This window comes from Pantherophis guttatus, chromosome 7 (genome assembly GCF_059756535.1).
Source record: "Pantherophis guttatus breed Tessera chromosome 7, ASM5975653v1, whole genome shotgun sequence".
Lineage (NCBI taxonomy): Eukaryota > Metazoa > Chordata > Lepidosauria > Squamata > Colubridae > Pantherophis > Pantherophis guttatus.
This window is the reverse complement of record NC_142069.1, coordinates 80852799-80869866: the sequence shown is the minus strand read 5'-3', so window position 1 is coordinate 80869866 and position 17068 is coordinate 80852799. Positions and strand designations below refer to the sequence as shown.

The following is a 17068-nucleotide window of genomic DNA, read 5'->3' as shown; positions in this document are numbered from 1 at the left end:
AAAATTAGCTTTTTAAAATATATTTTCGGCATTCTATCCAAGGGAAAACCGTCGGCGTGCAGATCTCCGATAACCAATGCAAGAAGGGAAACCGCAGGTTTTCCTTGCGCAAATGCTATCAATTTTGGTTCCTTCTAGGTAGCCAGCAGCTTGATCACTCAGAGAAGACAAAACCCCCATTTCTCCTCTTTTAAGTATTCCCGATATTTCAGTTGCAGGGACAGTTTGCCAACTGATGTTAACACAACACAGAAGCTTTTACTACAGGTCAAAAGCCACTTCCTTTCATCAACCAGACATTAAACTGTCTATCATCAGAATTGTCTGCTACCAGCTAACACAAAACCATGTGTGCAAAAACTGAAGGCAGTTGTGGAAGATCATCCTGGCTGAAATCCTGAATCCACTTATTCCGAAGTAGTTCCAGAGATGGCGGGTGACTACTCCACGTTAAGGGGATCCTCTTTTTCCCAGCTAATGCAGAACAGATTTTCTTTTTTTTTTTTTTCAGAAGGAGGAATCGAGGAAGGAAATTATCGGATTGTAAGGAAAGGTTTTGTTACAAGGCCCATAAATTGGACAGAAACTGACTTCATGTAAAAAAATGTCTATCTCAACTTTTTAATGCATATGCGCCAGTTTAAATTACCAATTCTTAAAAATTGCTATTTGGAATAGGATAAAGGTCTTATGAGTTGGGAAAAAAAACCTGGAGAAGAGGAGCAGTTACTGTCTAGTGCAGGGGTGTCAAACCTGATTTCATTGAGGGCCGCATCAGGGTTGTGTTTGACCTTGGGGGGCCGGGGTGGGCCATGGCCAGCTCAACGTCACTCGTGTCGGGGCCCAAGTGCTAAGGCAGGACTTCCCTCAACCCTCCCACATTCTCATAATAATCTCCTTCCTTCCTTCCTTCCTTCCTTCCTTCCTTCCTTCCTTCCTTCCTTCCTTCCTTCCCTTCCTTCTTCCTTCCCCCTTTCCTTATTTTTCCTTCCTTGCTCTCTTCCTATCTTTCCTTCTTTTTCTTTGTCTTTCCTCTTTTCCTTTCTCCTTTCCTGTCCCTTCTTGCATGCTGAAATGCAAAGGGGGAAACATTTCTCCTTTTGTTTTGTTTTTAGTTTGTTTTGCCCCGTTTCCACTGACAGAGGGCTGCAGGAGACAGTTCGCAGCCGAAAACAGAGTTCCATTTTCATTGACAGAGGCCCCACGGGCCATTCCTTTGCTGTTTCCAGGGCGGCCCTATGGGCCAGATCTAAGCACCCCACGGCCCGGATCTGGCCCGCGGACCTTGAGTTTAATACCCCTGGTCTAGTGCAACTAAGTACTTCCCTCTGCACTTTTACACAAATTCTTATTGATTGATTGAATTTATATACTGTGTTTCCCCGAAAATAAGACCCTGTCTTAGATTTTTTTTGAACCTCAAAATAAGCCCTTGGCCTTATTTTTGGGGAGGTTTTACTTTTTGGGGGCACGTGGAACAAGATGGGGCTCCTCTTGCCATCTTAACTGGTTTCCAGCTCAGTGTTTAAATATTTTCTGGGAGGGCTTATTTTCGGAGGGGGGGGAGGCTTATTTTAGTGCATGTGCTCAAAAGCCCGATTGAGCTTATTATCAGGGGATGTCTTATTTTCGGGGAAACAGGGTAGCTGCCCAATTCACCTGCATGTGACTCTGGACAATGTACAGTACACAATTGAAACACAACAGTGTCATTTATCCATCAGTGAATTAAATATTAGTAAAAACTATAATTATAAAAGCAGAGAAGGATGCACTTATAGCCCATTAGCCTTTTAATGGGCTCCATACTTCCATGGGTCTCCAGGCTCCAGGCATACTTCCATGGGTCTCCACCACGTGGCCAACATGGTGCTGGAGGAAATAATAGGACCCTCGTGAAAAACCTCAACAGGAAGAAGAGAAATTCAAGCTGCTTCACTAGGCTTCCCATCCCATGGTAGGAAGAAGAGCAATGATGAAGAAGGACCTAACTGTTCCATTCCCAAGGCTTCCTGGGTCCTGATGGATGTCAAAGGCAAGGAAGGAAGGTCAGATAAATCAAGGGGGGAAAAGCATGGATGAGTAGCACCAATTCTGCAGACCCCTCCTCCAGCCCCTCCCAGCAGCCCTTGCATTTCCTACCCCTCCAACTCCCCCAAACTTGCTCTTCTTTGCAGGAGCGATGTGAAGGAGTATAAGAAGGCCAGTTGGAGACTAAATGTGCTCCTGCAGTGGCTGAATCAGATGGTTTAAGGCAAGGAAGTCATGGAAATCCGGGGGGGGGGGGTCTTTTTCCCATTTTTACATGGCAGCTGCCCAAAGACCAGGGACAGTTTTGCAACGTTCTCCCTCTCCACCTCCCACCAGGCTAGATATATGAGAAGTTAAGGAACCTCCACGAGGATACAACTGTGGCCCACAATTATTAAGAAAACCACATGGTTGCTCCGCTAGCATGAGCTCGACTTGATGGGCATTTTTATCCTTATCTCCCCCCTTCCCCAACGGAAGTGTTTGAAAGCCATCTTTGGTGTTAATCCTGGTTTCTCAAGATCAAGCAGGAACCACACAAAACTCCTTGTCATCATTTCCTTCTCCTTTACTCATGAACATGGGGACTCTCTGATTTGAAACAAGTTTACTCTGAAGTAAGGCTTCCAGAGGGACTTTCCTCATCCCCAACAATCCCTAGGTCAGAAGAAGAAACCCACTTGTATCTAAAATAATGGCCAAAATTGTAGAAACCTTTTGGTAAAAGTGTATTTTCTAAAACGAGCTAATAACACCACTTTTTTTGGGAGTAGTACCATAAAATTATATATCAACAGAAATATAATTTAATCACGAATGTAATGCAATAACTTTTATGAAGGGGCTTCTATTAGAATAGCAGTTACAGTATAAAGAAGAAAAGTGAAAGACGTAGAAAAAATGAAATATACAAAAATTATCACCATAGAAAAAACGAGACATACAAAAATTATCATGTCAGTTAATAGTTGGGTAACCTTTAGTTCCTTACAATGTCTTCCCATGGAGTGAACCAAGTCTTTTAGTTCTGCAGCTGTTATCATGTGAAACCAAGATTGAAGGATTGCTTCTATTAACTGGGTTTTATTGCTGGATCGCTACTGACTAAGAAGTTTCTTTAGTCGGCTCCATAGATTTTCAATTGGGTTAAGGTCTGGGCTATTCCCAGGCCATTCCAGCAGTGGAATAGGATTATCTTGAAACGCCAAAAAAAAAGTGGTGTTATTAGCTATCAAACCTCAAAAATACACTTTTCCCGAAAGGTTTCCACAATTTTGGCCACTACTGTATCTTGATGAAACCTCCTATGGCACGGATCCATAGATGAAACCCCCCCCCCCCTTTTCCATTTCAGGAGCTGAGGTAAAGAGGAATGGTGAAATGTGAAGAGGGCTCATGACCCTTTCGTGTATGCGAGTGAACTCTTGAGGTGATTTTTGCATGTGCATTTGGGGAAGATTTCTCCATATTTTTGACTATATCTTTGAAGTTTCACCTGCTTTTTTGGGGGTGGGGGCGGGAGTTATCTGAACACATAAACAAAAAAAATCTCCCCTCTTATTTTCTTGCGTTATGATCACTGGCTGTAATTAGGGATGTCAAATTGATAGAAAACCGTCATATCAATAGATCCGGATGACCAAGATTCAAGGCTTTTTAGAAACAAAGGAGAAAGTCCTTGATCTTCTTATAAAAAAAAAAACACGCAAAACATTCCTAGGTTAGGCTGTGGTAGAAGAGGACTGGAAATTTTCCACTATGCAATAGATAGATAGATAGATAGATAGATAGATAGATATAGATATAGATATAGATATAGATATAGATATAGATATAGATATAGATATAGATATAGATATAGATATGTAAGTCTTTGGTTATTCGGGTTTTCTCCCGCGTAAAATTGGAGGTTTCTTGGCAACGTTTCGACGAAGTCTCATTCGTCATCTTCAGGCTGGTGTCTTCGGCTTCGTACTTCTAGGAGCATTGCTTCAATTTTACGCGGGAGAAAACCCGAATAATTAAGGACCTACATACAAACACCCGTGAAAACCTCAGAAAACATATATATATATGTAGAACATCTTAGCTTACGTAGGTAAAACCTGGCTAGAAAGAATATGCATATATATAATTAAATTATGTTAAGTTTTCAAAAATCAAGCTGAGAGGCCATTTACTCAAAAGCTTTATTCAAGAAAAAAAACGACCCAACATAGGTCTTATGCAGACAAATCAAGGTTAACCCTGACTCACTAACCCCTTTTGCCTTGAAGCTTGGATGTTAAAAACCCTACAGGCAGCTCTGGAAGATCAGGGAGGCAAATTCTCTCCCCTTTCTCTAACTCAAGAGAAGCTGAATCGCTGAGCAGAGAGAAAAGTCCATAATTAACACATCACCAGACAATGGAGGGATGGCCACCAACTGAGAGAGCCTTAAAGGAGGATTAGACAAATTCATTGAGGTTATTCATGGCTGCCTGCTAGCTATTGCTCCCTTCCTTCATATCTAAGACGCCATTCCTCCCAATTTTACTGTCAAGGGAATATAAAACAGATGTTAAAAGAATAAGCTCCAAATTCCCAGATCATGTTTGGGGGCGATAAATGGCTCGAGGCTACTTGGGTGGAAAGATCAGTGGGAGAGGAGACCTTGTTGTCCAGTAGGGGAACAGAATAGAGGCCACTGGTGTTCAAAGGAGGAATGATGTCATATGCACCCTGAAATCACCACACAAATGACTTCATGGCACAATGACATCGAAAGTGGCTTCTAACGGACAACCGTGCATGAGGCTAAATGGACCTTATTCCAGATCTAGTGCAGTTTATCTTACCACATACACACTTCATAAATTGTTTCAACTCCTACCCTCAAAACGACGCTATAGAGCACTGCACACCAGAACAACTAGATACAAGAACAGTTTTTTCCCGAACGCCATCACTCTGCTAAACAAATAATTCCCTCAACACTGTCAAACTATTCACTAAGTCTGAATTACTATTAATCTTCTCATCGTTCCTATCACCCATCTCCTCCCACTTATGACTGCATGACTGTAACTTTGTTGCTGGTATCCTTACGATTTATATTGATTGTTTCCTAGCATGATTTGATTGCTTATTTGTTTCCTGTGACTATCATTAAGTGTAGGACCTTATGATTCTTGACGAATGTATCTTTTCTTTTTATGTACACTGAGCGCATATGCACCAAAGACAAATTCCTTGTGTGTCCAATCACACTTGGCCAATAAAGAACTCTATTCTATTCTATTCATTTTTCCATTTTCGGGATAAAAGTTGAATCCAGCAAAATTAAAATGAATTATCTTGTATTAGAATGTTTACTTTTTTTTTTTTAACACAAAATGCTTTCAAACCAAGATCAAAATAAAACTGGTTGAAGGAGGCACCAGTTGGTTCTCATTTAATAAAAAGACATGAAGCTTAGAGGTAAATCTTTCTTAGTGGTATTCTCTAAGGATCGTTCACCCCCAGTACTCTGGTTGCAGGGGTGGGTTCTAAATTTTTTTACTACCGGTTCTGTGGGCGTGGCTTATTTTGTGGGTGTGGCTTGGAGGTCATGTGACTAGGTGGGCGTGGCTAGCTGGTCAGAGTCATTTCTGGAAGGTCCTCGCACTTACGACCCGACTCATTTGTTTGCTTTTAACACTGATCAGCTGTAGGGCGGCCCTTTGAAGCCCCGCGACAAGAGTTTAAACAGTTTTTTTTCCCTCTAGTCATCAGCTGGGACTCAGGAGACAGCAATAGACTGGGGGTGGGACCAAATAAAAGGTAAGAATAACGTGGGGGGATGGGGGGGTGGGAGGGCGGGGGGAGAACCGGTTCAGTGACGTCATATCATCACCGCTACCGGCTCGGCCGAACCGGACCGAACCGGGAGGAACCCACCACTGTCTGGTTGTTTGAGGGCATGCTAAAGTTCCTTCAGCCCAAGAGGTGAAATCAGGATCCAGAAGCATAGATTCTCCACAGTTCTAAGGAATCATATCACATAAGATCCAAAGGACCACATGCTCATTAGCTGTCAGGATTTAGAATAATAGAGTTGGAAGAGACCTTGGAGGTCTTCTAGTCCAACCCCCTGCTTAGGCAGGAAACCCTACACCACTTCAGATAAATGGTTATCCAACCTCTTCTTAAAAACTTCCAGTGTTGGAGCATTCACAACTTCTGGAGGCAAGTTGTTCCACTGATAAATTGTTCTAACTGTCAGGAAATTTCTCCTTAGTTCTAGGTTGCTTCTCTCCTTGATTAGTTTCCACCCATTGCTTCTTGTCCTGCCCTCTTTCCTTGTCTCTTCTGGAGACTTTGCATATTTATCGCAAACACTTTAGAAAACACATATGTTCCTGTGGAGCTTTCCATTCAAACCCTCTTACTTCGATCAACAAAAATCTTTCTTTTTAAGAAAAAAAAATCAAAGAATACCAGATGTTTATATTAAATATATATTTCACTAGTCAAACGTAATAAAGTGTGCAGGCTAACCTATTTGTTTGGTTCAGATGACTGATCAGATGTTAGCTGATGCAAAAAATTCAGGATGAACTACAATGACCAAGTTTGGTTAGGTATGATTACTAATCCTAATTTAATGTGACAACAATGAATCTGGGATATTCAGAAAGTTAAGAGAACAAGATATAATGAGCTACAACCAAACTCTTTTCTTTAAAAAACCTGTCCAAAAAGATATAGTTTCTCTCTTTGATTGTTACCCATCAAAAGAGGTAAGGCCATCTTAGCATAAGAGATTCAAAACTCAGTCAAGTAGATTACAGGGAGGGAGAAAGGAACTGCAATTTATGTTTAACTTTTCTTGAAGGTACTTTCAAGAGATAGTGTGAAATCTTACCTCCTGCAGTTCTCCAGCATCTTCTTTTACTGTAAAGAAATTATAACCCAGAATAAAAAGCAAAGTGAAAAAATTAATACCTTGTATTAAAAATGTATTGTTACTTCTTGTTGGTAAAAAAAATAAAGATGGGGGTGGAATTCTGAAAGAAATAGTACAACTTACCACATTACAAAACAGCTTCAACGCCAATAGCAAACAGATTAGTCTTGAGTTACTGTCATTATGAAAAGAGAAAGAATCAAGAGTAGATCACAACGTTTTATTTATTTGTGTCCCGCCTTTATTACTTTTACAAATAACTTTCTCGAAAATGGAGTTTTACAAGCCTTTTTCAAGGCACCAGAACAATTCTGTATTATTCCCAAAGAACTGATATACAAATCTGAGCCCCATCAAAGGATACGTATTTAGTTTAAAATGATGATGCTAATAAAAAGGATACAAGGATTATTGTCATCAATGCTGCAGTTATCCAGGATCAATGGGATGCCATTTAACTCATACACCTAGATGGAAAAAAAGGCATATTTAATACCATTTTAATTGATTTACAATATGTATTATGTTCCTATACATATTCCTGGCCAAAGCGCAGCAGCCAAAACTACAAAAGAAAAAACATAACATAATCATGGATGCAATCATAAAATAAGCAGTGGGGTCCAACAGCCATTATCACAGATCAAAGACCTGCAGGAATAAAGCAATCTTCAGGGCCTTCCTAAGAGCCCTGGTGGAGAAGTGGCTGGAATGCAGTATTGCAGGCTAATTCTGCTGACTGTCAGCAGTTCGATCCTAATCAGCTCGAGGTTCATTCAGCCTTCCATCTTTCCAAGTAAAATGAGGACCCAGATTTTGAAGGCAATATGCTGATTCTGTAAACTGCTTAGAGAGGGATGTAAAGCACTATGAAGAGTATATAAATTTAACTGCTATTGCTAAAGAAAAGAAGCCAAGAAGAGGAGTAACTTAGGGGTGAAACCTACATAGGAGCCTGGATAGCTCAACAGACTAAGCACTGTAATTTAACACCAGCTGTCTGCAATTAAAGTAAGATCAAATCTCGCCAGGCTCAAGGTTGACTCAGCCTTCCATCCTTTCTAAGGTAGGTAAATTGAGGACCCAGTTTGTGGGAGCAATAAGCTGACTTTGTATAAAAATATACAAAAGTATGAAGGCTATTGCTTAACGCACTGTAAGCTGCCCTGAGTCTCCGGAGAAGGGCGGCATATAAATCAAAAATTTAAAAAGAAAAAACAAACCTTACCTTCCCAACTGGTTCGGAAGGGCGCGCACCACGTCATGTGAGCGCTTGGACCCTCTGCGCATGCACAAACCCTTTTGCGCATGTGCAGAGGGTAAAAAACAGATTACTTCCTGGTTAAAACCAGGAAGTAACGACGACCAGGCGGGTGGGTGGAGCCTCGCGCCACCGTCACTAGTAGTTCTCCGAACCACTGGCTGCCATCGCTACCGGTTTGGTAGAACCGGGCTGAACTGGGAGCATTTCACCCCTGGAGTAACTCCAAAATGGCTATTACCAAGATGGAGTGCTGTCTTGCCCCAACACCATCAACCATCCAATGGGGCAGCCTTTCCAACATAACTTCTCTAGATGAAGGGTGGAATCATGCTGGAGCTTCTTAAAGCAAACACTGATTCTCTAAAATGCAACTTGGTCTATGTGTTCAATCACAGAGCCAAGTTTCACGCCACGAGCTATACCATAATGCCACTTGCTTGGTTTGGGTGTAGCCTGAACGACCTCAGTCAATGCTTAAAACCTGAGATTGCAACGTAGGGTTTTCATTGCCTTGGCTAAAATTAACAAATGTAGCATTTTGAAGGAAGGTGTCCCAGTGTTGGGTATTAGTGGTGCATTCTAATTACCTATGCTCCAACCTGGTCATTGGAGCTTTTGACCACTGATGATGAAGAATGTCATGCCAGTCTATAACAGTGGCTGAGAGTACGTTATGTGTTATCTGGTTGGGCACTGAGATGGGAGTTCCCCCGAGTTTGGGGCATGGCATCAGCTGAGACTCCAGAGAGGGGAGGATCAACATGGAATTGTCATCTAGAAGACTGTAATTTCAGGGCCCATGAGGGCACTTTCCACAAGTAAATGGATGTAAACCCTACTTGTGAAGTAGGGCTAGAAAGGATCAGATGGGATTGTTACTTGTCTACCTGCTTTTTCTTTTCTTTTTGAGAGCGTCTGCTTCTCCTTGTGCTTCTAATCACACTTGGCCATATAAAGTATTATATTCCAACCCATTCCATCCCATTCCATTCTATCCCATTCCATTCTTCCTCTTCCCCATTCCATTCCATTCCATCCCATTCTTCCTCTTCCCCATCCCATTCCATTCTCTCTTCCCCATCCCATTCTTCCTCTTCCCCATTCCATCCCATTCTTCCTCTTCCCCATTCCATCCCATTCTTCCTCTTCCCCATTCCATCCCATTCTTCCTCTTCCCCATTCCATTCTTCCTCTTCCTCTTCCCCATTCCATCCCATTCTTCCTCTTCCCCATTCCATTCCATTCTGCCTCTTCCCCATTCCATTCTTCCTTTTCCCCATTCCATTCCATTCTCTCTTCCCCATCCCATTCTTCCTCTTCCCCATTCCATCCCATTCTTCCTCTTCCCCATCCCATTCCATTCTCTCTTCCCCATCCCATTCTTCCTCTTCCCCATTCCATCCCATTCTTCCTCTTCCCCATTCCATCCCATTCTTCCTCTTCCCCATTCCATCCCATTCTTCCTCTTCCCCATTCCATCCCATTCTTCCTCTTCCCCATTCCATTCTTCCTTTTCCCCATTCCATTCCGTTCTTCCTCTTCTCCATTCCATTCCACTCCACTCCATTCCACTCCACTCCTGGTACATAGCAGCTTCCCTGCCTGAGCTGCTGACTCTGTGGCTGGTTTGACAGTGGAGTTCCCCAGGCCCTTGGTCCTGCTTTCCTTGGTCTAGACTTAGGGGCAATCTGGGTTCAAGTCCAGAATGACCCTGCTCCAGGTTACTGAAGGCCCCACTCACAGTGAGAGGGTCAAATAGTAAATCTGGTTTTTTGACTTGGAACAGTGGTGATGGGATTTGGAGTTACGGGTATTGTCATCTGTCATGAACAGTTCATTCATTTCCCTGCTAGAATTCTGGGAGATGAAATCCACACAGTTTAAATTTGCCAAGGTTGAGAAAACATTACATTATAGATTCAGTAGAGCATTTGGCTGAGCCATCCTCAGAGAAAATATATTTAAATATATTTCAATACCTTTCTTGTTGCCTTTCAGATTAATTAATTCATTTCACAACATCACAGCGCAGGTTGCCCTCAAGGTACGGATACAGCCTTTCCAAAGTTGCGTTTCTTGAATAACAATCTCAACTACAACTTCTTTCAGAACTTATTTTTTAATTATATTATTAACTATAAGAATGGAAATACATCACCCATTTTATATAACGGATCTTGCATTAATCATAACATGTTAATTATTCTTTGTTGTGGAAGTGAGTGAGTTCCGGCCTAGCAAATTTCCTGGAACCAGAATGATCTTTGTTGCAACTAAAACTTAACTTGCAACTGAGTACAATTACCTCACGATTCAAGAGCTAAAGCCACTCTCCTCCTTCTCCCCCCAAAAATGTAAAGAATAGTCACATATTGGTTTTAAATGTTCGGGTATGTCCAGGCACGCTAACGCTCAGCGTAAAAGCTCTTGCTGTGACAACGTAATTACTGATTCTGACAGATTTCATTCCAGAAGGCATACATGAGAATTCAGTCAATTTTTGGCCGCAACTTCAGCAACAATGGAAAAGTGAGGACTGCTAATGTTGGATACGCTTCCCAACTGAAGTATTCTGCTCTGCAAGTAGTATCAGCTTTAATTCAAAAAGGAAAGACATTGGCTGCTTCATGTTCTTCACTGCTGAGTTATAGCTGAGTAACCAAGAGCTGAAGAGACACGGTGGCTAAGACGCTGAGCTTGTCGATCGAAAGGTCGGCAGTTCAGCAGTTCGAATCCCTAGTGCTCCCGTTACTTGTCCCAGCTTCTGCCAACCTAGCAGTTCAAAAGCACGAAAAAATGCAAGTAGAAAAATAGGGACCATCTTTGGTGGGAAGGTAACAGAGTTCTGTGCGTCTTTGGCGTTTAGTCATGCCGGCCACATGACCACGGAGACGTCTTTGGACAGCGCTGGCTCTTCAGCTTTGAAACAGAGATGAGCAGCGCCCCCTAGAGTCAGGAAAGACTAGCACATATATACAAGGGGAACCTTTAACCAAGAGCTTAAAAAAACCAAATCAACTCTTATCTGCCTCTTCCCTTCCATAAAATATTTTCTGGTTTGTATTATCACAGGGGTTTTTTTTCCTATCAAGAAGCAGTTAAATGATTAAGCACTGGACTGATGGTTCTAGAGTCATCTCTACATAAATTCATTGGTAGGCTAATGCCAGAGATTAGTTCTGGGCTTCAGAACTTTCTACCCTACCCCACCCCCCCACTCCCCAAGTATTAACGGATGGAGAAGTTACTTTCATTTATAGAGGTGGAAACGCCTTTAAAGAGACCGGAATGGTCACGAACAGTGTTAAACCAAGAGGGAGCAAGACTGGTTGAGTTGAAAAGGTTGTGAGGATGATAATATGCCTCTGGTCACCTCTGCTGGACAGTTAAAGCGTCCACAGCGGCCAAATGACCTGAAGGCCACAGATGTCCCAAAGGTGCTTTTTCAAGAGGAAACTGGACCATTTTTTCTACAATCTCTTCGCCTGAAGAGGTTAAAAAAACTTAAGCTTTTAGGTGTGCTTAAACTTAGCACACCTAAAAGAGTAAATCATTCCAAAATTTCCCCCTCACCAAATCCCTCTTGCTCCTTGACCATCTAAGCACTATCCCCTACGTCCCACCTTCAGACACCTCCCTAATCCTTGCTTCCATCGAAAGAAGTTCAAAACTGGAACGCGTCTGAGCGCCATCATGCTGTTGGCCAGCATGCACAATCCTAGCATTCATAAATTCTCCACATGTAAGAACGGTGTGTTCAGGGGAGAAGGTGATTCTGGGAAAAAGAAAAGGATAGGAGAACATATCATGAACCTGCACCATCTCTAATTTCCCATGTCTACCTGAAAGATACTGAATTAAGGTCTTATTTCTGGCATTTAGATTATTGAGAAATTCAGGATGTTGAGGAATAGAATAGAATAGAATAGAATAGAATAGAATAGAATAGAATAGAATAGAATAGAATAGAATAGAATAGAATAGAATAGAATAGAATAGAATAGTTGGAAGGGACCTTGGAGGTCTTCTAGTCCAACTCCTGCTTAGGCAGGAAACCCTACACCACTTCAGACAAATGGTTATCCAACATCTTCTTCAAAAGTTCCAGTGTTGGAGCATTCCCAACTTCTGGTGGCAAGTTGTTCCACTGATTAATTGTTCTAACTGTCAGGAAATTTCTCCTTAGTTCTAAGTTGCTTCTCTCCTTGATTAGTTTCCACCCATTGCTTCTTGTCCTGCCCTCAGGTGCTTTGGAGAATAGCTTGACTCCTTTTCTTTGGGATATTCCTTGAGATATTGGAAGACTGCTATCATGTCTCCCCTAGTCCTTCTCTTCGTGAAACTAGGCATACCCAGTTCCTGCAACGGTTCTTCATATGTTTTAGCCTCCAGTCCCCTAATCATCTTCCTTGCTCTTCTCTGCTCTCTTTCTAGCATCTCCAAATCTTTTTTACATCATGGCAACCAAGACTGAATGTAGTATTTCAAGTGTGGCTTTATCAACCAGTAAGTAATATATCCATAGTCAGGTTTTGAAAAATTACAAATAAGTATCTCAATAGAAACTTCTTTGGAAAATTGCAAGGCAAGTCAGCTACTGATAAATTAGCCCAAGCTGTCTTTGCCTGTCACGTGAACCCCCAAATAACCCCACCTACTTAAGAGGGAGGAAGACAGCTGGAGTTAATTTTTTTTTTTAAAAAGTTGGCTATAGGTCTCTCTCAAAGCAAGGTGCAAATTTCCATCTGGTTTTACTGGTAAATCGAGAGGAAGAAGGCTCATGTATTTTCTAACACAGATCTGAGTGCCAGTGCTATAGGCACTTTGGCTTATAAAAGATGGAACTGTGGTTTGTGGCAAAAAGTCTATTATCAGAAATCACCACATCCTGCAAATCTGCTGAAAATTTATGGATGGAGGCTCCTTTCCCCCTGACGTCTGCTGGGAGAGCAAAGGTTCCGATGTGACTTGCAGCATTAAACCCCCACCCCCCGAGGTCTTTTGCCTTCCACACAAGAGAAACCCAAGGCCCACAGATTCAAAGCACCCTATCATTACCCTATTGATTTCTAAAGACCGCATTGCCCACCTAAACTATCTCCCTAAATAGAACATCATCATGCATTAGATTTGTTAAGACTGCTAAATCAAAGGGGACTCATGGCAAAGATTGATTTTTCTCCTATCTTATATAATCAATCTTTTGTTTTGAATTTCAGTTCAAATTCCCAGGTACCTACCAGATTGGCTTCTCCGCGCAATATTCATATTCATTTTTAATTCTACATTTCCCCCAAGCTTATTGTCACATCAATTCTGTAAAATTGAATTGGTGGAGAATGACCAGTTTTCCCAAAAGAACCAGTAAGTTTCAATCATAAATCATGACGTGTCTGATTCTAAGACCAGCTTCTATCTATGACATCAGCTTGGCCCAGGGCCCACCTAAACATGACTGTAATTGCCTTAATATCATTAGGACTTTTGCCATCTGAATGACAGATTTGGGGAAATCCAAAAACATTGTTAAAATCAGGAGTGGAGAGAAGAAGAAATCAACACAGGATCATTTTCTTCTGGGGGGAAAAAAAATCATGTCTCTGAAGATGCTATTTGAAATTTCAAGGGAATTGGCTACTGATAATGAATGGATGGGACTTCACCAACATCCAAATAGCTGTTTTGGATAGACAATTATATTGTCCGGACAACTTTAAAGAATTAACCTCTCATATACCTTGAACCACTATTCAGTCTTCTGAGAAGAACTGGATTTCTGTCTTCAAAAAACATTAAAAATAATGTGCTGTAATTTATTTAAACTATGTAAAGATGAGGAAAGTTAAAATAATCTCCAAAAGAGTACCCATTATAGATCAAATGGTCAGTACTGATGACTTATGTCTAAGAAGAACTCCATCTCATGCTGAGATTGCAATTCCCAGGGTTCAGAGATGGGTACCACAAACTCCCAAGTAGTGGCAATTTCCCAGAATGACACACCCTACATCCTATTGCAATTATGATTTCAGTTTCCACAAACAATTCACGGAAACCGATCTAGCATCTAAACCCATCTAGTGCCTCAAAGTATCTCTTTTGACAACTGAACAGTAAACATTTATACCAACAGCCCCAATCCTCCACCATGAAGAACTGATGGGCTACATCTTCAATAATTTTCCTAAGAAATATTGAGACAAGAAATCTTCCACTTGGACAAACAAACAGTTGAGGGGGGAAAAAAACAATGGAAGTTTGTTTTTGTAGGTAACTGTAGCAAGATTATTGTATGTACAAAGATGGAAAGATTTCGCAATACCGCCAATGCACAGATGATTGGCGAAGATGGTAGAACTTGGTGAGTTGACTTGTTTGATCAGGTAAAATATAATACCTATGATTTCTGGTAACTGAAAACTTCTTACGGACTTTTTTCATAAAGCAGAAAAAAAATGAATTTATAATTTATGGTTTTTATAATTAGATAGGATAGAATGTGGAAAGAGGAGGGTCATGATGAATATTTAGAGAAAGAGGTAAATATATAATTGTTCTTATAATTGCAGTAAAGAAGATCGGACATCACTTCTTTCTATCTTTTTTGTTTCATTTCTAACTTTGTTTTTCTTTCTTGAACTGTACTATTAGCTCTGTTTTTTTTTATTTTCTTCCTTCTTCCTTACTTATGTATTAGTTTACATTAGCTTTCATCTTTGTTCTTAAAATGTCTACTGACAGTGAAAGTTAAAAAATTTATTTAATTTTTTCCAACAAATAACGAATTTATAGGGAAATCAACCCAATCTATGAAAAATGTCCAAAGCACATTTTGCATTGGTGTCTAGCAATGACAAACTCATTGATACACATTTTAAGATTTTAAGAAGTCATGTTCTACAGTAGGTATCCAGTTGCCATGATTCTGAGAAAGAGAAGCTGTCTTCCTTTTTTCTTGGCCTGCTATTTTCTAGATATTACAGAGCAGGGGTCTCTACCCTTGGCAACTTTTAGACTTGTGGAGCTCAGTTGGCTGAGGAATTCTGGGAGTTGAAATCCACAAGTCTGAAAGTTGCCAAGGTTGGAGACACCTGCTACAGAGGGTAACTGGGGCTTCTGAAACATCCTCAAATACCTTCATTTCAAGAAGCTTCCATTTTTTCTTACCATTTTTCCATACCTGCTAGCTCAGTGTTTCTCAAGGTCAACAACTTGAAGATGTGTGGACTTCAACTCCCAGAATGTTGGCTGGGGGAATTCTGGGAACTGAAGTCCTTCAAGTTGCTGTGCATGAATGAGAAACACTGCCCTAGCCCATGGAATATCTCTGCACTCCAAACAAGCTGGTGGTGGTGGTAAGCTAAGCAATAAAAGCACCCTTTGCCAGGCAATCTTTCCCAACCCTAGCTATCAGCTTGTTCTGCCCCAGCTACGGACTCAAAGAACGCAGCACACACAAGAATTCAAAGAATAATACTGAAAGTTTATTGTGGTTGGCAGAATGCCCAGAAGCAATTTGCAGGAAGCTGATAAGATAAGCAAGACAAGACACGAAGGTATGTGAACAAAGTTGTTCCCTGCAAATTGCTTCAGTCGGCATTCCTCCTTAAATAGGCTGAGTGGCCAATTAGCCCCAAGCCTTACTCTCGAGGAAACCTCCTCCTGAGGAGCCACTCCTGCCTTTTGGCACCTCTGGCACCACATCTTCTCCAGCCTCCTCACTGTCCGACTTGAGTGTCAGCTGCACAGGTTGCTAGCGCAGCACCACACCAGCCTGCTTGCTGTCTGAATCAGCTATTAGCTGCACAGGCCACCTACAGGCCACAACGGTTACTGGCAGTTACTACCACCGATGTACTGTTGGGCAGTTTATTCTGAGATGCAACCTAGCTCACTAACCAGGAGTGAAATCCAGCAGGTTCTGACAGGTTCTGGAGAACCGGTAGTGGAAATTTTGAGCAGTTCGGAGAACTGGCAAATACCACCTCTGACTGGCCCCAAAGTGGGGAGGGAATGGGGATTTTGCAGTATCCTTCCCCTGGAGTGGAGTGGGAATGGAGATTTTGATGTATCCTTTCCCTGCCACACCACCAAGCCATGCCTACCAAGCCACGCCCACAGAACCAGTAGTAAAAAATTTGGATTTCACCACTGCCACTAACCCTCTTGACACGCAACAGGTAATCCCATTAAGGTTTGAGATAGCAAGGGTTAGTCTGTCCTCCTCCAGAAAAGAGAAAAAGAAGTGGCTTCGTCTTGAGCGAACAAGAGGGAAAGGCCATCCTGCCTTCCTGGGATACCTAGACTTGTGCTTTTGGCCTTCAGATGCTGCTGGTTAATGTTGGGTTCAGGGAAAATCCCTCCCTCAAAAGGGGAAGAACTGGGAGTGGCTGAAGCCTGTCTCATTTTGTGGGTGAGAAAGGACATGGGCCACACCATGAGGATGCAGCAGAGTAAGGGGGCTGCCAAGTGGTCCAGTGGTGGGATCCTGCCGATTTAACAACCGGTTCAGTGATTGCGCACTTTGCGTTTTACAAAAACATACCTTCCGCATTACTGCTGGGAAGTAACACAGCTGAGGCAGGGCAATCCGCTCTGCCACGCGAATCAGCTGAGAAGATATAGGTCACTAAAGCGCAGGGGCGGGCGGGGCCACCTGATCGTTGGAGCAAACCGGTTCGCTCCCAGCTGATCGTTGGAGCTACTGGTTTGCCGAACTGGTCTGAACCGGTAGAATCCCACCCCTGAAGTGGTCCCTACTGGGGTAGATGCAAAGGGAGGAAGGAGCCTGTAGAATCTTTAAAAGCTTTTCTTTTTTTTAATACCAAGGAAAATGAGATGATCAC

At 41.9% G+C, this 17068-nt stretch overlaps 1 protein-coding gene across 2 annotated transcripts in view; it reads right to left on the bottom strand.

Annotated features, from left to right (window-relative positions):
- ATXN10 (ataxin 10) overlaps positions 1–17068 on the bottom strand; it is a 77026-nt gene that overhangs the window by 12670 nt on the left and 47288 nt on the right. The window contains exon 10 of one of the 2 annotated variants that reach the window (XM_034440359.2): positions 7362–7425. In XM_034440359.2, the coding sequence (XP_034296250.2) occupies positions 7362–7425 (64 nt within the window). Of the gene's footprint in view, positions 1–7322; positions 7426–17068 lie in introns of both variants that reach the window. The other variant, XM_034440360.2, reaches the window with a different exon arrangement.